The 25,853-nt window shown below is 35.9% G+C and overlaps 1 protein-coding gene across 1 annotated transcript in view; it reads left to right on the top strand.

The window, feature by feature from the left end:
* reep3b (receptor accessory protein 3b) overlaps positions 1-24,943 on the top strand; it is a 107,609-nt gene extending 82,666 nt beyond the window's left edge. The window contains exons 3-8 of the mRNA XM_039771134.1: positions 1,266-1,342; positions 15,096-15,216; positions 17,012-17,125; positions 21,175-21,319; positions 23,482-23,630; positions 24,671-24,943. Coding sequence (XP_039627068.1) covers positions 1,266-1,342; positions 15,096-15,216; positions 17,012-17,125; positions 21,175-21,319; positions 23,482-23,630; positions 24,671-24,742 — 678 coding nt within the window. The 3' untranslated portion in view covers positions 24,743-24,943. The remainder of the gene's footprint in view (positions 1-1,265; positions 1,343-15,095; positions 15,217-17,011; positions 17,126-21,174; positions 21,320-23,481; positions 23,631-24,670) is intronic.
* The last annotated feature ends 910 nt before the right edge of the window (positions 24,944-25,853 follow it).

The following is a 25,853-nucleotide window of genomic DNA, read 5'->3' as shown; positions in this document are numbered from 1 at the left end:
GTGCTATCAACACACTCTATAGAGAAAATAAAAGGAAAATTAGGGGGTAAAAAGTGTCACTATAAGGCATAAGCCCGGCACTTATTTTGACGACTATGTAGTTAATGTCATGGATGTGCACAAAGGTTTAATTTTTCTTTCTTTCTTCTCATCCTTGCATATGAAGTGGTAAAGTCGTAAATGGTGCACCACATGCACTGCTTACTTTACAGAACTATACAAAATGAAAACCTAGCTAAAATTCTGAGTCTTGGCTAAAACTAGTGTTGGAGGCAGGGCTTTTAGCCATGGGACATCCAAACTTTGGAAAGACTGAATTTAATATTGGAGAAGAGTCCTTGTCACAACATTTAAATCTGGTCTAAAGGTTTGTTTTAGCATGGTTCAGGTGTTCCATTATGGCCTATTGACAAACTGTTAGCAGTTAAATGCTTGAAATCTGCTTTTTCAGTATTTTGCTTAACACCAAGTGTGATTGATCAGTATATAATTTTAATTTCTCCCACCCAGTTTTCTTTTCAAAATTATTTGTATGAGATTATTTATATTTGTTTTGATATAAAATAGAACCATTGAAAGTTGTATGGAATAGGTAATCTGTACTTTTTGTTACCTTCCCATGTCTGCATATGGTAATAATAAAAGCTTATTTTGCAGTTTCAGTAACTTTTGTGTTTTTCTGTTGTCACTTCTGGAGCATTAAACAGTGTATTGATGTATAACACATACTGTAGTACCTTGTGAGGGAGTAGTTTTCTCTCCGATGCAACACACAAGCTGCATGAAAAAAATCTAACTGTTGGGATGTTACAGCTTCTTGTATTGACTGGTAACCTTTTGTATGTATTTGTCTTGTTTGTATGTGTTTTGATATTTGCTTGTAATCATTAAAGAACTAGTTTGGCTTTTTAAACCTTTATCTAATTTAAACCTCTGTTTTTTGGATCAAATTTGAATCCTCATGCTGATATTTTGTAAATAGATAAGTATAAACACATATACTGCAATGAACATGACAGTTACTTTGCATTTGATATGATGTAAGAGTATCAAATATAATTTCACTGCAAGAACTTAAAAATCAATTGTAAATAAAAATCTTTAACATATTTAACAGATACAGATAAAGTTTAAGTGTGTGCTTCTCATAATATAAGATGAGACACATGCCAACTTCTGTTAATAAAATGCTAGAAATACTAGAAAACCTAAAAATAGGCTAATGAAAGTGATTTTTTTTTTTGTGTTTTTCTATATGATTTTAGGTTCGCTGGATGATGTACTGGATTGTCTTTGCCCTGTATACTGTACTTGAAACAATTGCAGACCTCATGGTGTCTTGGTAAGATTAAAACCAAAATACAAATTTATAATACTGAAAAGAAGTTACATACAGCTTTGATGGGGGACCTTGCCTCTTGGTGAATAATAAGTAATATATTGTGGATAAAACTGTAAAAACACTTGTAGTGAAACGAGGTATGAATACATTTTGATTATTGTCGTCATATATGTGATTTGTATCTTACTGTTCCAATTTTTTGTGGATACCAAATGTAGAAACGTGTTGAATGGTCTTCATTATTGAGTGGACTTAGATTAAATATCTTCTCTAAAAGGACCAGACTTAAAACATACAAGTATACAAAATAACCAAAAACTGCTATAGAAAAGCCTCATGGAAAGTTTCACGAAATGTGAGTAACATCACATTTAGAGCTTGGTATAGAGAATGTAAAATATTAGGTGTATTATTTGATTTGGAGTATCAAATAAAGATATCATTTTCAACATGTTTATTACTATTAAATAATCAGTTTCCTAAAGAGAAATGACCAAAAAAAAGAGACCTTATTTCCTGTGCACCTGGGAAAATGTAACATCATGTGATCACGTGAAAGTTTCCTGTAGCTCATGCACTGCTCATGTGAAATAAGAAATTTAGCGCAGGGTTCAGCATTTCTGATGAGGATGATTACAATTTAATATTTTGTGAGCTGTGGAGATATAATATTTAATATAAAACAGAAAGTTTTTATTTATTCACATGAATTGCTAATTTGCGGACTTCCAGCCGATTCCAGCCAGTCAGATGCACAAGTTGTTGAGGTTTTAACCTAAAGAACTTCTTGAAAATGAATTCAATTTGTATTCATGCAGTTCATTCCTTGTTACTTGTATAATAATAGTGTAACAAGATATTTTGGCAGCAATAAATATGCATAGCCAAAAGAATGACCAGAAACAGACCCATTATGTGCTGAAAATAAATATGTAGGCATGAATTTGCTGTCAAAATAGTAGCTGAGTGGAGCACTTTTTTGCTGCAAGGGATAAGGCAGGGACACACTGGTAGCCCTGAATTCTGAGCTGTGGATTTGACCTAATTTGTTACATTTCTATCCATTTAAGATTTTTTTTTTTTTTTTTTGAAGTAGTAATGTAACTATAAATGCCAACCATGTGTCTTGTGATGGGGTTGGCAGAGTTAAAATGAGCACTCCTTTAGTTGGTGCTTGAATTTTGTGCCCTTCTGACTTTCCAGAATCAGGATGTGTTTAGTTTTAAAGAGTCTTTGACATTTGTGTAGTTTGCCACTTTATATTTTATATTTCAAGTATGTATTGCAGGATTTCGATTTACTTTAGTTCTTAGTTTGAGACTTGCACTTCAAACATTGGTTCCATGCACATTCAACTCTTTAGTATAAAGTGTGCCACTTTTTCCAGGGGCACTGAACTCTGAGAACCCTCACTTTGTAGAGTCTGCCTTCAAAAAGTTATTGTGCGTCTGTCCATTACAGCTAATCCACACAGATGGCATGTATAGCTAACAGTTTCTGATTTGCTTTTAATGCACATCAAATCATATATCAGAATAGTGTGGTGTCTTTGCTTCTACATTAGTGCCTATTTACTGCTACACTTTGTTCTAAAAGATTAGCAAAGAAGAACAGAAGTCAGGTCAGGCTACAGTGCCAATGGAGAGTGACTTTCACTGTAAAACATACCTTATTTTTGTACTATATTTCTTTCACCACTTTCATTAATTAATTCTTCCATTAACCTCACGTTTTCAGATAAACCCTGTAAGTCTTATGCATAAAATCGAACTTTTCACAAAATAGAGGTTTGTATAAAATTTATTCTTTAAATGAACTACTTGTACATATTTTAAAAAATATATAGGCTTTATACAACATTTATATAATAAATTGAAAATAAATAGAAATAAAGTGGTAGCACTTCTGGCTGTAGTTGTTCAATGAACACACAGAATTTCCTTAAAAACATAACCGTTTTCAATAAATTAAACTAGCAATGTGGCTTATGTATTCAGAATCACATTAAACCAGCACTTCAAATTTAAACATGTGATTTAAGTTAATGTTTTTTCTCCAGTTTCTGTGAAAGAGACTGTTTGCTTGCAAAGCATCATGTAAATAAGTATCTGACCACCACAGGACATTCTCTTGGACCACCATGACTGTACTAGTGTGTTTTTTTTTTTTTTTGTGTATATTTGCAGTAATGTTTAAAATTAGTTCGGCACAGTGAACATTGTTGTGAAGTTTTCGGGAAGTGTCCAAGACTATTTTCCTTTTGTAGCAAAAGAAACTGGTTTAATTTGTGTGAAACTCCATTCTTCCTTTGCTGTTTAATAGTCAAAAAGTTTATTTTAACTGAAAGTTTATATCATTTTGCGTTATCTTTCGTCTTTTTTGTGTATGGAAACCTTTTACCACCGCAGGTTCTTTGGCACATTTGTTTGCAGCCATCACGCTGTTGCAGCCTCCTGCATGTCATTTGCCAGTTGAAGTCCAATAGCCAACTAGTCTGGAACTTTTGCTTTTTCAGTCTCTCCTGTCTTTTGACTTGGAATATGCAATACGCTGCTGCACTCTCGCTGAGTTTTCTGCTTGAAGAGGGATTTAAGTTTCTTTGCATCCATTTTTTGTAAACACACACTAAAGCTACAGGTTTATGCAAGCATGTAATGCAGCACCATTACTTAGCTGGGTGACTGTGTCAGGAAAAGAAAAGTAAAAATCTGAACGTGTACAAGTTACTAAAGACCTTTTTTTTTTTTTTTTTTTGTCGCCTAACGTGAAATTCTGTCGCATATGCTAGTGTTTTATTTGCATCGTAGAGGGCTACACTACGATTTAAATTATACCTCACTTCAAACTGAAAGTCATGTCATGCCTAGCTTAGCAAACATTGTGTTCCTATATCTGTATCACGTAATGCTGAAGTAACATTCAACTTACTGGGTTGACAGCAAGTATTCCTCCTCCACAGAGCCTGTAATGGTACGTTTCCGGTTGAAATGGTTGTGCATCTCTGTTGTGTTCTTGTACCATACAAGGTCAGACCTACACATTTTGCAATTCACAATCCTATTTTATTTTTATTGTGTTTACATTAAATTTCTCCCAAACTATGCAAGTCTTAGGTCTTTTCTGGCTCTTGTTTACCATCAGACTTTTTTAAAATGCGCTCACAACTGAATGTAGTAGTGAGACAGTTGTGCAGCATAACATAATTAACTAATTGATGAAAGTGATGGTTGTCAGCGTTTTTAATAATCGGTTATGACGATTAGTAGTTGCAGCCCTAGTTTAATTGCTAACTCGTAACTCTGAATGTAGTTGTGCTGGTGGTGGATATACAGACATTTCTTCATTTGCAAAGGTAAACCATTTCTGAAAACCTCTTTGGCACGTGATTGTTTTGGACACACACATAATTATAATTAATATAAATAAAAAGAATATTCAGTGTTCTTTGGTCCTGGTAACCACACCTTTTGCGCTCAAAAGTGTGCTTACATATGAACTGTGTTTGATGGTATTACAGATGCAAGGAAAGCTCTCCACAAGGTCGTCTGGACAGCGGGGAGAACAATTATTTGTACCCTCCCCACTCTGGAACAAATCTACACCTCCCGATGCCACAAAAAGGCAGTAGACATTTCACAGGATTCATCACATCCTGGTCATTGCCTCTTCCAGCTTTTGCCATCAGGCAAGAGATACAGAGCAATGAAAACCAGGACCAACCACCTTAAAAACGGCTTTTATCCAAAAGCAATCATGGCCCTGAACTCAGACTAAAACTGCTCCATATCATTCTCCCAATGTGCAACATAGACTTTAAGTCAACCAGTGCAATTTGTGTATTTTGTAAAGTACTTTTATTAATATTCGGTTTATTTTTTTCTCTTCTTATCTTTTTAACTCTTATGCCTCACACTGAGTCGCCTGCACCTTCAATTTTGTTGTTCCTTTGTAAAAGTGACAAAGATCCATTCATCCATCAACCCATTTATTCATACTAAATAACCGTATTAGTCATTAAAACAAACCCACAAAGTTTTTTTGATAAACATGGTGGTTGTACAGCCAGCCCCACTTCAGCCATGCAGCCATGCTTGAGTCCATTCTGCTACCAAGAGATGTTGGAATGACTGTGAATATGATCATGTCTTGATGGTGTTGGTACATCTTTGAAAATATACACTCTGACTTTGTAACCATGAAAATTAATCATTATTGTAGGTCATAAGACAAAAAAGGATACTGAATGACTTTCTTTTTATACTGTAATTTATTGTAAAGAGGTTGGAGACCTGTCTATGGATGTTTGGGGTGACTTGTAGATAGTGTTTGTTTTTTTTTTTTTTCTTTACATCAGTGTTTGAATTTTATTGATTCTAATTTTTTGTACTGTTTTTATAAGTAAATACACTGTATGTGTGTATTAATTATAAATATATATAGAGGTTGACTAAAAATACCTGTTTTGCTATTGGCCTACATTTTTTACAATTGGCCATGATAACTTAAATGGGAGCTCATATTTTTCAACTTGCCAGGCCATTTGTAATGGGCCAGTGAAACAAGCAAAATGCCACAGCCAATTGCAGTGAGATGAATTTTCTTTTTGACTTCAAGAGGCTTTATTGTCATACCGTCCACACACAGTATTGGGTGCATACAGTGATGCAAAATAAGGTTCAACATAGACATAAATAAAGGACAAGGGCGAGAGAATTAACGAACTATACTATAAACCGATTAGATAAATCTACCTCAATAAAATTCCAAATGATGGTGCATCACAAACATTTTTAATAATTAAATGTGTTACATTTACTATTATAATAGATGGTTTAGCACAAACATTAACACTGCTTTTACCAATCCCAGACCAAATGGCATATAACAGGGATATATGCATGGCCATGGTGCACTTGAAATATTAACACTGAGACCTATTTTCATTACTCAGATTTCAACCCATCTTTGACATCTTAGATGGGTTGCACAGCTAGTAAATAAATATGTAAATGAATAGATACTGTAGTAATTAATTTGAAATGGATAGTGATAAATAAATAATAGTAATTATACTGAAGTGATATACTGGATTCTACAGAACCTTTTGCCAGATGGAAGTGGGACAAAGAGATAAAGTACAGTAGAGCTGGAATCCAAAGCACTGAGTATGTTGAGTTTGCTTAAGTTCTGTGCTTATGTGGTATTTTCTCCTGTTACTCCAGTTTGCTTCCTGTGTGCACATTAGGTCAGTTGGTAGTTCTAACCTAGACAATTAGTAGTGAATGTGTGACTTTTTGGAATGTAAAATTCTAACCAATTGGCTAATCATTAAACCAAATCTTAAAATTATCTTGAGACATGTTAATTAAATGGGCACATGAAAACCGTATTTTAGTTACATGTCAGGTCATTTCACATCTGTGGGCAGAATAGGCACCTTTTTTAAATCAGCAAAAGTCAGACTTGCTAAATGTAGATTGATTTGGCAGCCTCTCAAGCAAAAGAGTGATGAAGTTTGCTACAAACTATGCAATATGGCACTGAAGTATCAAAGCAGCACATCTGCAGTGCATTACCACATACAAAACAACTATGCCTTTTGTGAGGTTGGACTGTAGCACTAACAAGAAATAATTGTAATGGCCAGCAGTCATATGAAATTATACAATGGGTGTATACAATAATATGGCAAAGTATTTTGGCATTTAATCAGTTATCTTGAGCCAAGTCACCACAATTCTTTAAGTGAGCAATGTTGCACAGAATAACAATACCAAAAAAACTCTGGCACTGAAATCCACATCAACCAAAGCCAATAAGCTTGCACTCCCAAAAGACTTTTGGAATGTGCCAACAACCAAGGGATGTAGCCGGGATTTAAATTTGGGGTAGGTGATGTGGGCTGGGCAAGAGAAATTGTCTGAATCATAATTCTGTCTATGATCAATCAGTTAGAACTGTCAAATATATTAATGGGGTTGATGGGGTTCACACACAAGATCTGCTCCCCTCACCTCACCTATGTGACTGTGTCTACACAGATGAAGACTAACATGTAAAATCGAAGGAATTATAGACACAACGTTTTGCAGCTAGATATATAGCTGACGGTAAGGCACAGTAACTACTAGCATGTAGACATGGGTTGTTGAAGGCAAAGGTGCTGCGTCTGTTTGTAATAACATATGAAACATTGTGGCTGCAATTATCTATCTTTCAAGAACTGTCTCTCAGTAGTTTGTATACTTTCAGTTCTAGTAAATTATATATTTTACCTGTATCTTAACAATGGCAAGAGTGTGAGTGACCATACCTGGATCATGTTGGTTAAACATTTTAGTAAGATTTTAATTATTCTCCATAAATGATGATAGTCTTGATGTTGAACTTTAACAGTGATGCAGTCAGCACAGCTCTTCTCAGTTGACAATCCTTAAGGCCTTGTTCACACGGGCGTTAAGTTTTTGGATAAACGAACTTGCTCTGAACGTCCTAGACGTTTATGTTGCATTTTGTGGTGGCGATCGATTGACTTCTACACCGGCGTTCGTTTGTCTCTGTCTAACGCCAGCCTGCAGCCCAAATTGTAGTTTGTGTGTTAACCTGTGGAGGCAGTGTCGGGAACTGGATATGAAAGCCCTTGTTTTATTTGAGGTGCCTCCTTTCAATATGGACCATTTTGCTATGTTAGATATTAATCTTCTTGTTTTAAAAATACTCGTAATATGGCTTAATGTAGGGAGAGAAAAAATCGCCGCTACTGGGTTCATCCTCTGACTGCACAACGTCGGGTTAAAGGAAGTTTTTTTTGTGCTTTATGAGGAAATGCGAAAATTTCCACGCAAGTTTTTTAATTATGATGTCAGTTTCCACTTTTGATTGTCTGCTGCAGCTGGTGCAATGCCACATTGCACGCGATCAACCAATATGCGACTTGGTGTTAGCCCCGAAGAGAGACTACTTGTCACTTTGAGGTAAGGAAACAGTAGTCGAGTGTCCGCTACACCGGTGTTATGCACTGAAATGCCCCCCCTCCCCCGCTCCTCCGAAGCATAAAATAAACGCGCAGAAAACGAACTAGAAGCGGTTTCCTTGCGTCGTTGGGTTTTGAACGCCAAGAAAAGCTGCATGCAACGCTTTTTGATGCCGATAAACGCCAAGAGTCGAACAAACGCGACGCCGCCAAAGCCCGGTGAACACTCTCATTGACTCCTACGTAGAAAACACTCGGCGCTTGATCCGCTCACCGGACGCTACAAACGCAAAAAAAACGCTCGATTTTAACGCCCGTGTGAACAAGGCCTAACAGTTAATAGGCAGCATGTGCAACTTGCTCCTTAAAACAACAGTGCAGAATGCACAAGACTTCATATGTGTAAAGAGAGTGATGGTGCCATCTTTTCACTGAAAGTTAAAACTTCTTAAATGCATTCTTAAAGAATAATGAAGTAGCACCGAAAAGTGACTGTGCATGAAACACCACAGGGATTAATTATGGGTTAGTGGAACCTACTTCTCATGAAAACGTAAGCATGTACATTTTCTGTGAATGTTGGGTGGCCATACTTGTGACTACTAAAATGAAGTATGCCAAGGAAAATCTCAAGATAATGAATTTGGATTGGTGGAAATTGAACAAAATTGAATACTTCCCTGTTATCTGGAGTCCAAAGAACAGTGGGGATATTGGAAACATGGTGATGCTCCAAAACCAAAAAACTTGCATTTCCAGCCAGTGCCATCAAGTCTATGTGCAGAAATGTTTCTAACACTGAGGATAGAGTCCATATGGATTAAAATCCTTTAAAAGCTTACATGACCAGGCACTATTATACAGATTTACTTGGGCATTTGTGGCAGTCAGGGGAAAACCGCAAGGAAGGTTTCTGACTGTGCCCTGCTGGGAAAGGATGCCCTGTGAACCTTTGTATATGAAGAAGTGCCGTGCTGATCTTGTCACTTGATCACTTATAGGAGATTGGTTATGCAAGCAAGAAAAACTATGGCAAAATAAGAAAAAGAAGCTATATAAATAAAACACATTATTTATTGAACTAGAAGAGAAAAGCCGTGCTGTTATAACAAGTGTATAGTTAAAAATGGAACTTTAGAGCTGATGATTCCCTTTATCACTAAGGCTTTTTAATCGCACCTCATATATGAAATCTTTTAGCATTTCCCCCATAAATACAGTATGCCTTGAACTGTGCTTTTCTATTCTGCAGTATTATTGGGACATTATAGAGATGGTCCATGTAAAAGTTCATGAAAGTAAACAATAAATGAATATGCAGTCATGGAAATGTAAGTTCTTAAACGATACCCATAAATTCTTAGCATTGTTTTCTTAAGTTTTACTTCTATAGTTATCATATCAGCTAAAGACTAAGCATTTGCACTTTTAGAATTAAAGTCAAAAGTGCAAAACATTAGCAAGGCATATCATTTAGGAACTGTAACAGTATTTGAGCAAGATGCAGATTAAAAAATGGGCTTATAAAGGTCCTGTGAACTTGGTTCTCTTTCTTAAATTAGATAAACGTTATTAATCCCATGGAGAAGTTCAGATGCAAACAGCAGCAGAAACTTAAGGAGCCAATGTACAGAATCACAGGACAGATAATACAGCCAATCAGTCAGTTCATAAATAAATGAATAAAATTAAATTTCCCGAGTACATTGGGTGGAGGCATTGAATTATATGATAGCAGTGGGCAGAAAAGACCCACAGAGGCACACTATTGGCAAGTGAGCCTGTTAAAAGTGCTCCAAGAGAGCACCTCCTGGAGAGGATTGTTTCATGATGGCATCCAGCTTTGCTACTATCCTCTTTTCCTCATCAGCTTCCAGTTTTTCCAGGGTTCACCCTGTGATGGAGCAGGCTTTTCCTGATAAGTGTGTTCAGGCATTGTGCTTCTTTTGAGCTCTGGTTGCTTCTCCGGGAGACTGCAGTGTAAAACACCGAAGTGGCTTCTATGAACTGGTAAAACAATTCCAACAGTATGCTGCACACATCTAAAGACCTGAGTCTCCTTAGCAAATAGTCTGCTCTGGCCCTTCTTGTACAGCACCACTGTGTTGTCAGACCAGTCCAGTACTTCCACGTCCTCCATCGGAATGGTGACTGATCTCTGAGGCTTCCACCACCAGCTCTTTTGTCTTGCTGATGTTGAATTGCATGTTGGTATCCCGGTACCACAAGACGAAGTCAGTCCTGCATGACCTTCATGTACTCTGACTGATCTCCATTATTAATGTAGCCTATGAAGGATGGGTCATCTCAAAATTTCTGTGGATGGCAAGCGCTGGTATTGTGCTGGAAGTCTGTTGTGTAGATGGGAGACAGGACAGTTCCCTGAGGTGCTCCAGTATTATACACCATCATTTCTGACATATAGACCCTCAGCCTCATAAACTACTACTCCAGGAGGCTGGAGCGGGGGGCATCAAGATTCAAAGCCTTAAGCTGTGTCCCCAGCTGATGAGGCAGAATGGTGTTAAAAGCACTGAAGAAGTCAAAGAACATTTGACTGACTGTGGGACTGGCTTTGTCCAAGTGGGCCTAGTTTCTGTGGAGCATGTAGTTGAGAGCATATGTGTGTCTGATGTGCATTATGAAACTACTGTAAATGATATTTTGGCTTAGAAATAAGGCATAACATTGGGCAGCACTGAATATGTTTCATAAATCTCTCTGCTGTCAGTTTTTAAAACGATAAAGCAAGAGTTCCCAAAAAATAACTGATGAGAATGTTGTGTGCAAGATCAGTTTATTTATATTTTAGATAAAAAAAAATTGGCATTTAATTTGATTCTTTATTGAAACTAACATATTCAAATTCTAAGTTATGTTTAAAAAAAAAAACAAAAAAAAAAAAACTGCTCGATAATAAAAATGTCTGAAAAAGCCAGTAGGAATCGTCGTTTTAGTTAAAAAGATTAATATACAAGCTTAATGACAATGATTGCATCGGGTTCACTGCATAATGTGCATAATTGTCTTTGTTTGCAATAAACTTTGATCCTTCAAAAATAGAACATTAATTTGTGAGTGTCAGAGCTTGCTGCAAAAGCTCCTGTTGCACTGTATTAAATGTGACGTCTTCTAGTGGTAACAGCAGTACGCTGGATGGCTGGAGCTACAGAGTGGATGCGGATTGTTTTGAAGTGTGTGTGGTGGGTCGCTCTGGGGAGTCCTGCCAGTCTTCTTGTCTTCCCCATGTACATTTGTTTACAAGTCTATTCAGGTATCTCTGGTGATCTTGTGCAAGTGAGCGGGTTGTGCTTCTATTTAGGGACACATCCTGTTGGGCCTTTTCCCGTGGCACTGTTTACACTGCCTCTGTACATTTCATTTTGCTTATCCACTGCTTCATGCCTTCATTTCTGTGGTACATTTAGACAGTGATGAAAATGAATCAATGGGCAAATGTCGTCTCTTTTTTTTTTTTTTTGTTAACCCTAAAAGGTCCATTCCCCTTTTTTTGCTTATAAAGTTAGAACAGTTTTCCTATGCAATTTTTAATATACATGAATCATGAAAAGAACATTAATGTATACATCAGTTAGTTTAAACCACCATATGTGAACACTGTGGAGGTATCGCTGCCCAAATACTGAACTACAGGAGGTGCACTGCTTAAGTGCAGCAGCCTACTACTATCTAAAAATGATAACATTTAAATACTGCATGTAATTAAAATGTGCTCTTGAGTCACACCAGCAGATTTTGGCACCTTTGTAAGTCTTGATGTTACAGGAGTGCATTTTTATCACTGCACACTCATTCCAGACTGATTATACAACAAAATAACACTTTTCAGGCTTAACTCTGGACTGCTGCTGTTGAAACATTTCTGTGCCACACAATCTGCATGGCTCTCTTTTCCTAACATACATATGACACCAACGATTCACAAAGTGTGTGACTTGCTCTCATTTTACAAGTAACAAATACAGAAGTGTCATTTTATTAGTTTTGTCAGGCTTGTGTCTGTCACAAGTGATGATCGACTCTCTTGCACTCCCTGAGATCATTTTCATGAGACCTCAGCTAAAGCATTACACTTCAGATACTGTATGAGGTAAAGACATCAGTGTTCTACATTTGCAGGCTGCTCCTTTATTCAGAAATATTGGTATTCACTGAACAACATCTATGAAAATCCAGTAAATAACTATAACTAAGCCTCACAAACATTTTGGTTAATACACATTTAAAAGTCTGCATATGAACAAATAATAGAAACAAAAATAAATAACAATGCAGAAATGATGCTAGCACTTTGAGTGGTTCTCTCATTAGTAACAGTAATAATGGCTAGTAAAATTAGTATCTTTGGTTTATTGCCATTGAGCTGAAAGTGCACACCATTGTTATCCGTGTAGACTGCATGTGTGCAAGCTGTAACAGAACATAACAGAACTTCTGTACTTCCAGTGTATTGGCTTGTGTTTTTAAAGAGTGTCTTTTCAGAGATGTAGATCTGTGTTTCTGTCTTGTGAAATGACTGTGAGAGGTTTGTGGCTGTCAGTATGAACAGATTGAATTCTTATTGATGTTGCCTTATGTGACATTTTCTTTTTTCTTTGTACTGTATGGTGGTTTTCTTTGACTTCAAGCAGTGTTGTGATATTTGTATATAAAAGCTAGGGGGCTTTGCTCGCCAACCCTCCTGCCTGTGCTACGCATCAGCGTTTCTGTCGCTCGCGTATGTGGATTTCACTTTCACCAAGCAACAAAACTTTTAATTCTCACAGATAGACCTCTTCATTTGGAAGAAACACTACTTTCTCTGATGACAACATGAATCAGGCGATCTACAAATCTCCAACTTGTTTAAATCCAAACAATATCTACATACTTCTGTCATATCACCTATGTCCATATTTTCAATCTCTTTTTTGCTTTTACCTTTTCATGAATATCGCATTGAATTTTGATTCCATGTTTGGAATTACATTGTGACAGCACAACATATAACTGCCCGTGAGTGAATATTGTTTCTTTCTCTCTACAAGAAATGTGTCTGACAATAGTATTCACACAAATGAGAAATGATTGAACCGGGTGCGTGGTTATGTGGGCAGGACTTTTCCAAATCTCTTTGCATAAGCTGTTGTTTTGCTGGGAGCAGGAAGCAAGCTGTTGATGTGTTTATAGAATAGGAGGCATTTTATGTATTTCTTTTGTTGGTACTGTGTTTAATTTCAACCATATTAATCATGTGGTTCACAATGATTAACATTCATCTCCATAATAGGAATTTTATTCCTCTACGTCTTTTTTTCCTGCATAACTCATGTTAAATGTGTTATCTGGAAGGACATTTACATTCTTAAATTCAACTTAGTATGTTGGACAATAGGGTAATAGAGAAAAACTGACATTATTAAAGTTGCATTTACATTAAAATCTGATTACTTTTTAAAATGAATTTAAACACATTTGCAGTGACAAGACTTTTTTTTTTTTTTTGAGTACTAAAGTGAAAACCTCGCAAAATGTAAGTCTCTAGCCTTTGTGTCAGACCTTTGAGCTTTTCAGTCAAGTTAAAGCTACAGTCATTTGTTTCAAGCATCTGTTCTGCTTAATGCAACAGCAATAAAAAACGCAAAGAGGAAAAGAGTGTCGGTGCAGCCACACCTTTAACATGTTTTTCTCTCAATTGGAGCACATAGCTGTACAATCAGTTAGCATTGCTTACTTTTCCCCAACTTATTCTTTCTCAGTAAGCTGTGCAGTGGAGATTACCAAAGTGGAACTATGGTGAGTCTATCAGTTACTCTTTTATTTTGTATGGAAACCTTCACACCAACAAAAACACGTATTTTTATAGCACTTTCTCTTACAGAGAATGTTGTTCAAAGTTCTTTACAAGATACCAAAGAGAGAGTTATAAAAAAGTAAAACAAATTGGATTAGGTCAGAACTATAATGAAAGAAAGAACATCCATCCATTTTCCAACCCGTTGAATCCGAAAACAGGGTCACGGGGGTCTGCTGGAGCCAATCCCAGCCAACACAGGGCACAAGGCAGGAACCAATCCTGGACATGGTGCCAACCCACCGCAGTAATGAAAGAACAACAAAAAATAAATCCATAGAAGCTTACATAACATATCTATATAATTAATAGAAAAGTGGTGTCCTTATAAGCAGTAATATATTTTAAATGTCTACATACTGTATAAGTACAATGTTGATAAATATAAAACTAAGTTATACCGTATACTCTGAAGTCATTGAGCAGGGTTTGCTATCAAGTGATGAAGCACACACTCCCTACACCTAAAAATGTTAGCTAAACTTGAAAGTTGTATGAGGAAGTTTTGCTGCACAGCCGCGTGTGTATTGCACAGTACAGTTTTTTCATGGACTGTTTTAAAGCTGGTACTGTCTCACCTTTATTGGGGTCTTAAAATCAAGGATTGTTTCAAGAAGCAGTAATCATTGGAACTGAAATATGCCATATGTATTTATACAAGAACTAAAGCAAAACTAGAACAAAAGGAGGCATTAGCTTATTAATATTACACCAAATACTTATTTGTTGATTTATTGTGAGAATTCTAGACTGTGTTTCTTTTTAGTTTTTCCCTTTTCTACAGCTTACATTGTGCAGTCTTAATTGTGGTAAGTATGCATTAGAATTTGATTAGTCACAATTACGGAGTTCAAGCAGACATTTCCAGAAGGGAAGTTCATATCCTTATCAGTGTTTATACTTTAATGTTTTTTATTTGTTTTTAGGTTTCCACTTTACTATGAACTGAAGATTGCTTTTGTAATTTGGTTGTTGTCTCCATACACAAGAGGAGCCAGTCTTATGTACAGAAAGTTTTTACATCCTCTTTTATCTTCGAGAGAACGGGTAAATTGAGTTTGTTTCACTTTAATTAAAATTTATGCTCCTGGTGCATGTTTTGAAAACGTCCTGTGAATCAAAATTTGTTTCCCTTTAATGTGATGCTATGTATTTAATTTTACTATGTATATAGTCTGTAAGCATTTTATGAAAAATAAGCCGAATGTCAGCTACAACTTCAGATTTTGTAAACCTCTGCATAAAACAATGAAACCAGAATTAAAAATTTTGCTGCACTTGAAGGCAGTGAACAACAACAAAAACATTTATTTGTATAGCACATTTTCATACAAATGATGTAGCTCAAAGTGCTTTACAGGGTGAAGAAAGAGGGAAAAAAAGATATAATTAATAAGAAAATAAAATTAGGGAACACTAACATGGAATAAAAGTAAGGTCCAATGGCCAGGGAGGACAGAAAAAAACAAAAAAAAAAAACTCCAGACTGGAGAAAAAAAATAAAATCTTCAGGGGTTCCGAGGCCACGAGACCACCCAGCCCTCTCTGGACATTCTACCTAACATACATAACCTCAATCAGTGCTCATGGCATTCAGGGTTCACATGGAAGAACTTGATGATGATGGTCATGTGCACTTCTGGCCTTCAATGTAGGGACATCACGGTGCTTTGATTAGGTGGTGGTGGCGCAGTGGAAAAAGAACAGCAGAGAAAGTACAGGTTAGTAAAGATTGCGGAGGCACACAAATATGATAATTTAAATGCATATACAGAGAATCAGGATTAAGTTAAAGTGAAGTTATGAGAAGGCCATGTTAAAGTAATGTGTTTTCAGCAGTGTTTTAAACTGCTCTACTGTATCAGCCTGGCGAATTCCTATTGGCAGGCTATTCCAGATTTGAGGTGCATAGCAGCAGAAGGCCGCCTCACCACTTCTTTTAAGTTTTGTTCTTGGAATTGTAAGGAGACACTCATTTGAGGATCTGAGGTTACGATTTGGAATATAACGTGTTAGACATTCTGATATATAAGATGGAGCGAGATTATTTAAGGCTTTGTAAACCATAAGCAGTATTTTAAAGCCAATTCTGAATGACACAGGTAACCAGTGTAGTGACATCAAGACTGGAGAAATGTGTTCGGATTTTCTTTTCCTAGTTAAGATTCTAGCAGCCGCATTCTGCACTCGTTGCAAGTGATTTATGTCTTTTTTGGGTAGTCCTGAGAGGAGCGCGTTACAGTAATCTAGTCGACTGAAAACAAAAGTGTGAACTTGCAGTGTTGTAAGAGGTCTAACGTTTGCTATATTTAAGTGGAAAAAATGCTGTCCTAGTAATCTGTTTAATATGTGATTTAAAATTCAGGTCAGAGTCAAGTTACCCCTAAATTCTTTACTTCCGTCTTGACTTTTAATCGTAATGCAACAAGTTTATTTCTAATACCCTCATTATATCCATTTTTGCCAATTACTAAAATTTGTTTTGAAGAATTTAAGGAATGTAAGACTGAAGTATCCCAAAATGCTGCTATAAGGCTAACTTTTAACTGTTTGGTTTATGATGCCTAAATAAAATGGTTTTCTTGACATTTTCAAAATGCTTTGTTATATAGACATTGAACTTATTGTAGCCATTTATTGGAAAAATAACTTTTCAAAAAATAGATAAATTAACATAGACACTACTAGACCAAAAGTGCATGCAGTAAGAGGTCTTTGTTTTCAGGTAAATGTGTTTTCTTTTATAAAAGCAAATAATATTTTTAGGGCAGGAAACACACTTGTCATAGTTTCAGTGAAGTGTTTTTTATTGAAGAATTTAACTTCAGTATTTTTAATTTAGGAAATTGATGAATATATTGTTCAGGCCAAAGAACGAAGCTATGAAACCATGGTGAATTTTGGGAAACAAGGATTAAATTTAGCTGCTACTGCTGCGGTTAGTGCAGCTGTTAAGGTATGTTCATTTTTGAAGTTCCTTCTGTAAATTAAAATGAGTAATTGTGGTAGGCTTGATTACATTTTTTTAAAGAATTTTTATTTTTAATCAATTTAACAAAATAAATTTCATGATAATTTGTAAAATTGCAGTATGCAATTCAAAATGAAACATGTACTAAAGCTACGACCTGCATGAGTCGGTTAAACTGGTATGTCAGTCACCTGCTGTCGTGACGCAGTAGTTTCTTTGTACAGTCAAAAGAGAGAAGGTGAGCCAATAGAATGTAAAATTTCTACAGCGTTTCTCTGCATCAGTATCTGGATTAGCATCTTATGTAAGGCAGGGTTCTCCCTGGTGGTGTCCTTTTGTTGCTGTGTACTATTCTATACTGTTAATGACACTGAAGTAAAAATAAAAATGCTAATTTTCTAGCCAAGCCTAATTGTATAATAATGAAAGCTATCTGTTATTCAAGACAAACTTTACATAAAGTTTAGGCAAGCCTGAACCATTGTTTTCTAATTATGTTCAAATTCATAATTGGTTCAAAATACATAAGTTGTGGGAAAAAAAACAATGACATTTCATGGAGTAAAATGATTCTACTTGCCTTTCTTTAAAAAAGATTATATATATATATATATATATATATATATATATATATATATATATATATATATATATATATATATATATATATATATATATATATATATATATATATATATATATATATAAAATATTTAACTTGAGTTATATTATAGGTGATAGAAACTGTACTTATTTTGCCTCCTATGAAATTGCTTAGACTTGGAATATTAATAACAATATGAGCTGCAGGTGAGAGTTTGTGCGTATGTATGTATGTATGTATGTATATATGTATGTATGTATATGTACTCTATTACTCACTTGATGACCATCTTATTAGGTACACCTTCCTATCTAACACCAGGTAGTACTCTTTATTTTTCCTCCAGAACAGCCTGAATTCTTTAGGGCAATAAGAAATTACCTCTATAGAGTTTGGTCCATGCTAGCTCAACAGCATGATGCATTTTCCACAGATTTTCCAGCCACACATTACTGGTAATGCCAAAGGTGCGTTGGCCAATTAAAATATGGGGATTGGGCTGGCCACTGGAGTAATCTGAAGTATCTGCCATGTTTATGGTACTAGCTTGAGATTATACTTTTGGCATAGCACATTATCCTGCTGGATATACATACACATTTGTAATGTAGACTAGGAGCATAAAAGGATGAACACAGAAAAATGCTTAGGAATGCTGTGACTTTGAAAGGAAGCTTGTATGGCAAGAAGACTTAAACAACATTACACAGACTGCCTTGTGACGATCCAGGTCAGCTTCACACTCCTTGGATGCTTTCATGAGCCTCTTGAACCAGGCAAACGAAGACACGCAGTCAGCAACGGGTTGGAGTAAAATTGTTCAGTGCTTTTATTAAAACCAGATAAAAGTGTTCAAAAACAAGTGCAATGCAAGATAAAGAATCCATAAAATCAAAGGTATCGTGGAGGTTAAATATAAATTAAATACTTTCCATAAAAATAAGGTTAAAATCCCAGGCAGGTTCTTCATCTAACAACAGACACGAGCCCCAATTTCTCTTTCTAGAAATCTGGCGTCTCCCCAACTTACTGCCTGAGGAGTCTTCTACTAAATCCTGGGTTTGGGGTCTTATTGCCAGTCCATCAGCGCCCGTGGGACTCCCTGCCGAACCCCACACACGTCTTCCTCAGCCGGTTTGGCGGCATCAGAAGGGAGGTGCAGCATGACAGGGCTACTCCTACTTCTCTGCGTTTTCTCTAAGAGCAGCCCATCTCCAGCCCCATGCTCAAGTGCAGGCCTGCGCTCACTTCCTCAGGGCATACTCTGACCACCTACCTTCCTTCTTCACTACAAGGGCTCCTCCCCATCTTGTGTCTCTCTCTTCGCATAACCTCCTCTATCTTTCTTCACCTTTTTGTTTGTAATCTCAATCTTTTTTGCTGTTTTGATTCTCCCCGTTTCTATCATGTAAGCTCATTTTATTCTGACGTATTTGGTGCTGGTGCGATCCTCCGCCTACGCTTGAGGTGTGAGTGATTCTCCTGACTGATTCACATGCACGTGTGTGTAAATGCTTGATCATCCAAGTGCCCCAGTCAGCCCCAGGGCAGCGCCGTTATGTGCACACCCATACCCATTCGAAGCCTGCCCGCTCCCTGACCTGATTATTTAAAAAAAAAAAAAAAAGAGGTTCGTGACAGACCTCTTATCACATGCCTGCACATACTATTAATGTAAGGTTGAATGAATCTATGGATTCTGTTTATGCTGACTCTGCCATCTGCTTGATGCAGCAGAAATGGATATTCAGCATACTGGGAGTCATTTATCCCAACATCAGTTGTCCAGTTTCTATAATCACGTGCTCAGCATTGCCACATGGTGTTATTGTTAGCTGATAGGACCCACAGTCCTCTACTTCTGTGGCTCATCCACTTCAAGGTGCATTGCATTGTGCCTTAATAAATAGAATTCCCTTTGCCACTTATTTAAAGAACAGTTGTCTAACTCTCAGGAAGGAAGCTTTTTTTGAAAGCTGTAACCACCATGTCTGCATCTTTCTCCATCTATTTGATGCCTCATGCTGTGTTTGTGTGTTATGGGATACATGTTAAAGATGGGTTTCCGATTCGGAAATTCCACATGAATACCCTATGAATTCAGAGCTACAAGTCAGACAGTTTTGACAAAACGAAACTATTTGAATTCTCTGAGTTGTGATGTAATGCAGATCTTTAATCTTTTGTCAATTACAGAAAATAAAAAATATAACCGTGTCAGCCAGAAATGCAATTTTTATGGTCAGATTGCAATTGGAGGGAAATGATACACATTTAGTTTGTTTAGTTTGCTCTTTCATGAAAAAAGACAGTTTATCATCTTTAATTGCTTTCTCTGCACACCAAGTAACAAACGGCAAATGATTTCACATTTTCCTTGAAACGTCCAACTGGAAATTCATGTGAACATAATGACATGTGAAGGTGATATGTCACAAGTGAGAGCTCTTGGAGCCTGTGAACTCGGCATTACAATCATGCCATACCCACAATCCCTTGTCTTGCTCTCTCTAATGTTTGGTTGACCAATGACTAAACCTCTTGAACATGTGTCTATATATATGATTTGAGTGTAGGCGCTTTGTGTTAGAAGCTGGTGTACCCAATAAAATGGCCAAAAAGTGTGCATATCAGAATTGTATTAAATAATGTAACTTAGGCTCACTTTGAAACCCATTTTTTCCACCATTTATTGCTTGAAACAATCTGAAATTTCGGCAGTTTCTCACAAGATCTATATAAGTTTACCTACAGGTTGATTGTTTTGCATTATTCCTCAAAAATGGGAGGGGGGTTCAAAATTGTGTGTAGTTTTTTGTTCTCTTTAGCTATTCTTCATACTATTCTCCTCAGATTCCAACTTTCCCATTGATCTTTCTTTGCTCTTATTGACATACTATCTTGGTAGGAATGCTTCAGCACTCTCCTGTGTCACCTTCTTGATCTGAGGTAATGACTGAAGGAAAAAAGCATGGGGCCATTTTATGTTAGGTCAATACTTGGAATTTATTTTAAAGGATGACTGAAATACTTACTTTTATATTAATTTTCTATAAAACATCTTCATACCAGTAGTATACGGTGTATTCATTGATATGATAGGGAACTTGTTGTCCTTTGAATTTATGAATTGTAAAACTTATTATAAATGGACAGAGCATTAACTGAAGTCATTCTAAAATGTAGTTGTTGGCATGTTGTTGTTTCTGTAGTTGTGAATTGGCTGGTGCATGATAAGTAGAGATGTTATTGACTTAACATCATCACATGCAGGATTTTTAAACCCTTACTGCATGTATTAACAGTCTTTGTGGTGTATACTGTCTGTTGCAATGTATGTTACATTGACATTTACAATTTTGAAAGTTATACATCTTAAATATGTAAACCTCTAACTTTAGAACTTGACAGCAGGTGATTTTTCGTGTAGGGTCAAGGAGCCATAACAGAGAGGCTCAGAAGCTTCAGCATGCACGATCTAACAGCCATTCCTGGAGATGACCCGTTGCAGCAGCCTTTCTCAGGTTTCTCTGATCTTCGAAAGAGGTCTCCAAGAAATCTCCCAGAAGGATCTAGTATGTATCTTTTATTGACCTTTTTTCAAGTCATAATAATTTAATACATCTATATTTGTCTGATTTATGCAAATACCACTTTTTGTTTTAACTTTTTATCAAAATGTCAATTAGTAATTTTCCATATTAAGAAAGAAGTATATCACATATGTATTTGTAGCATACCCCTGACTAGAATATTGAATTAATTTTACTGTAGCATGCTAATCCCTTTTATATTTGTTATTCTGGCTGCATGTGGCTCTTTGCTGCAGTACAGCTGTCATTTTCCTAAGCCAAAAACAGACATTTATGGCACATGGACCTAAGCTGGTATTACTAAGAAAGACCAAAACAGAATAGTAGTTTTGTTGTGTTTTTTAATGGTGTGATGTGCCTGCCTGTATAATTTGATTGTTGTTATTTTGATGACAGTCATTCAGTTTAGCTAAGGGCAGAAACACAATTTTCATGATCTGGTTAACGCACTAGTCCATTACTGTTTTGCTTTATTTTTAATTTTCATTTGCCATTTTACTGCCTGCACTTAGGCAACATATATTGTATTAAAAAGAGTCAAAGCTTTTAATCAGTACCAGGATAGTAAACTGAAAAGAACCTTTTCTGCTGGTAGTAAAATTGATGAATTTTAACTATTGTGGTTATTGCCAACTACCATGCTAATATGAATTACATTTTCATTGGAGTTGTGGATGTCTCAGATGTAATAGAACAGTTAGTGATCTATTCAGTAGTCTGGATCAGTTTACTTTTTGTTTCAATTTTTTTTCTTAATAATTGATCGTCACTACAGCAATTATTTTCAAAAGTTACACAAAAAACAATTCTGCTAGTTTTTCAAAGAGCTGGCCATCCACTTTAGTGTATTTTACATAACAAAGACACGTTCTGTGTGGCGCTCCATGGCTCAACATAAAAGCATATAATTAGCTGCATTTTCCAGTGTTTTCAATCTTCTGCAGTTACTATGAAGTTGTTTGAGCATTGAGAATGACATATATACCAAAACCAGACTCTACAGTCTAAATATCTTCATTTTAAAAGTAAAACGATTCACATGAAAATGAAAAGAAAAAGTTAGGGTATGTAACTTTTCTGTGTTTTTGTATTGGGCCCACACATGTCCTTTTGTACATGACTTATGTATATGCTAATGCCTGCTACCTTTCCATTTGCAAACTGTCTAATATGAATGACAGTCCATGTTTGTTTTGTTTGAGATCAGTATTATTTTGTTACATCAGAATTTAAGTAGCGTCTTGGGAATGTTTCATTAACATACTAGTTTATACAGAATAAAACAAAACCTTCCATTAACTCGGAAAAACGCAAATTACTCCATTATTAAACAAACGTGCTTAATCTTCTTTTTTTGTAACTTGTTTACTGTTGTTTAGTGTCGTTTGGTTATTCAGATTTGAAGAATTTAAGAATCTCAACGTTCAACAAATTGACATTCCGTATGATACTTTTATTATTTTGATTAAACTCCTGTGCAAAACATAACATTCTTACATTTCTTAATCCAATTCATGGTGCTGGAATTAACCTAAATGATTTTAAGAATGATGTATTGAATTATGGGTGAAGCTTTGTTGACTTATGCCTTGTTTCAGCATGGACTGAACATTTTTGGTTCTCTGGCGCCATCTTCTGTTAGATGTGTTAGGGGTTTCCTTTAGTGTTTTGGTGAAACTAAATGATGTCTCTTTCGGTTTTAGGAAAATAGCACTAAACATCTGCAACGATCTAATCAAAATCATTAATTTCTTTCTTTGAATAACAGAACACGTGCACATATAAAAAACCTAACCGTGCACAGCATTCTAGCCCTGAGATGGTTTTACCTACTGCAGTATCTTATTTTTCTGACATGCCTTTTCATCTTTATGCTCTATTGTTTTCTTGTTTACGTCTGTCTGTCCATCTCTGAGCACACCTGCTTAATCCACTTCAGGCTTGCAGGAGCTGAAGCCGCTCGTAGCAGCATTGGGCGCAAAGCAGGAAGCACACACCCGTATTTATTTACATTGTTATTAATTTTTTTTTCCCAGTATTATCAATAAAAATGAATATTTTAATTCACAACCTTTTGCATATAATAGTATTAAGTTTTTAATATTGCAAAATATAACAGAAGTATAATTTTTATCAACTTCTAGGTTATAAATATGATTATGACCAGGATGATGCAGATGATAGAACTGATGATGACATGGAAGGAGCACATTCAGAAGATGAAAGAGTGGCCCAAAGAGGACTCCGGAGATCTCAAAGCGTCAAAGTGAAAAGATCAAAATCCGTTAAAGAGGTAAGGTTTATGTTCCTCGTTATCCCCAAATGCCAACATTCTCAACAGTAAACGTCTTCTTGATGTCAGTCTGTCCAATTATTTGGCCATGTTTTGGTCCTCCATTAGTTACAAGGCGTTCACATAAATGTTGGTTAATCTTGGACAGGCTGTATGAATTATTTGTACTTTTGTATTTAACGTGACCTCCCATTATGTTCAGCCTCCTCTTTGCTGTTTGTGCTGTAAACTGTTTCTTATAGTAAACGTGTGATCAGTGGGACTCACTTGGGTGTTTTTTTTCCAGTTAGTAGATCTGACCTGATCCCTCAGCTTTTAAAATGATTTATTAGGGTTGGGCATTTTGAGTAATTCTTTTACTAAGATCTCGTCCAAAGACTGATTTTTGTTTTTGGATTTGTAAGTTAGTGGAACCTGAGAATAGTGATTTCAGAGCCGCTTTTTGCTAGAAGGAGGCAGACGGCTAAATGTTCTGCTTCGTGAAGAAATGTTCTCCAGTATTCACATGGAACAGCTTCTGATATCCCACCCAAGAAAGTTGCCACTTCCTCTCTGAAAGTGGGTGGTGGATTTTCAGAGGGGAAAAAGATGTGGAGGAGATAGTTGTGGGCCGCTTTGCTCTTTATTACAAAATACAGGTATGCTTTCATTCAAATGTTTCCATTGTTGTGCTTTCCAAAACTGCAACTTTTTTATTTCAGATATTTGAATATACCTTGGCCCCATGCTGGTTTACAAGCCTTTTCTAAACTCATAAGTATGTTTTTATGTGGTTTTAGTGCATTTTCTGACAATGTATATGCAAAATCAAAAAAAAAACACAAAAAAAACTTGAAATAGAAGTTGTTTTCTGTCAGTATATCTTAAAATAAGGAAAACAAGGTTTAATGAATAGATATGAAAAGCTGTCTACAGATTTAATTTTTGCAGTGTTCCTGTTTAAGGACCAAGTTGAATTAAAAGTTTATTTCAGTCAACTATAAATAAAGTTACTATGGAGTAACAGATTAAATTAATACACATTTATTTTTTGTTTGCAGAATCGATATGGCTCTCTAAAGCTTAAACCCAAAAAACGACCAGGACTGAGTGCTGCAAACTACGCACAGTAACTTTTGCACAAAATCATCTGACTGCACTACTTTAGGGAACCAAATGTTGTCTGTCAATATTGTTTTATGCATGTGTTTTTAAATGCTGTAATTTTGTATTTTTGTTTTAAATGCTGAAGTTACTTTTCTGATTTCATATTCCTTAGCTTGGCTGCTTGGAAAGAAGCAATGCTTTAGTTGCAAAAACACTAAAATAATTTTTTAAGATTGTTTTGTTAAAGGCAGCATGAACAAGTTATTCTGTGTTTGAGTTCGGTTTAGTTCGTTTACAAATATTGCTTTGTAGTTTTTTATATATACAGTGTGTGTACATAAAAGATGCACTGTGTGTATTTTTTTTTAATTTCTAGACAAGACTGCCTTAATTTTAGATGTGTCAACTGAAAAACGCTCCAGCATTTTTGTTTTTGTGTTTTCCTCCACTCACTCTTCGTGCTCGTCTGTCGTATGTGGTGTTTTGACTTGTGTGTCCCCAGTAAGAACTTTGGAACTGGCACAAGGACCACCGTATGTGGGAGTACACATTGTAATGGCGATCAGAAACTAAACTAATCTGTGTATGTGTTTTATTTTTTCCCCCTCAATGTAAACTGTCTTTTTTTTCTTCAACTTTTATCTGAATTATGATTGATTTTAATTATCTTGTGTTTCTTGCAGTTAAAGTTGGGCGTACTTTGTGAGTGTTAAAGTAACATGATACTTGAATTAATTCCAACTGTTAAGTACTTTTGCTAAAAAGAAATATAAAGATGACTTGCCAAATACGTTTTTTTTTCTATCTAGAAAATTAGCATCAATGCCATTTTTATGAATATATTTATAGATGTAACATTTTCTTATTTCATATTAAAATAAAGTAAAAGGGTGATGCTTGTGAATGATTTTTGTTATTAACCCATCAGTGCGAAAATGTAGCGGTGGTGGATGTAAGTAAATGTATTAGAGTTACAATTTGTAATCTCAATTAAAGACATGCTGGTTATGCATTTGAAAGGGCTGCTTCTCGGTGCAGTGCAGTGGAGTTAACTAAGTGGCCTGGTTTAGATACTGAAAACCCAAATCTTTACCGTGACCACCTATCTCTAGTGTCATCAGTCAGAATGGGTACTTG

Source organism: Polypterus senegalus, chromosome 1, assembly GCF_016835505.1.
Source record: "Polypterus senegalus isolate Bchr_013 chromosome 1, ASM1683550v1, whole genome shotgun sequence".
Taxonomy (NCBI): Eukaryota; Metazoa; Chordata; class Cladistia; order Polypteriformes; family Polypteridae; genus Polypterus; species Polypterus senegalus.
Note: the sequence above shows the minus strand (reverse complement) of the source record. Positions and strands in the feature narration are given on the sequence as shown.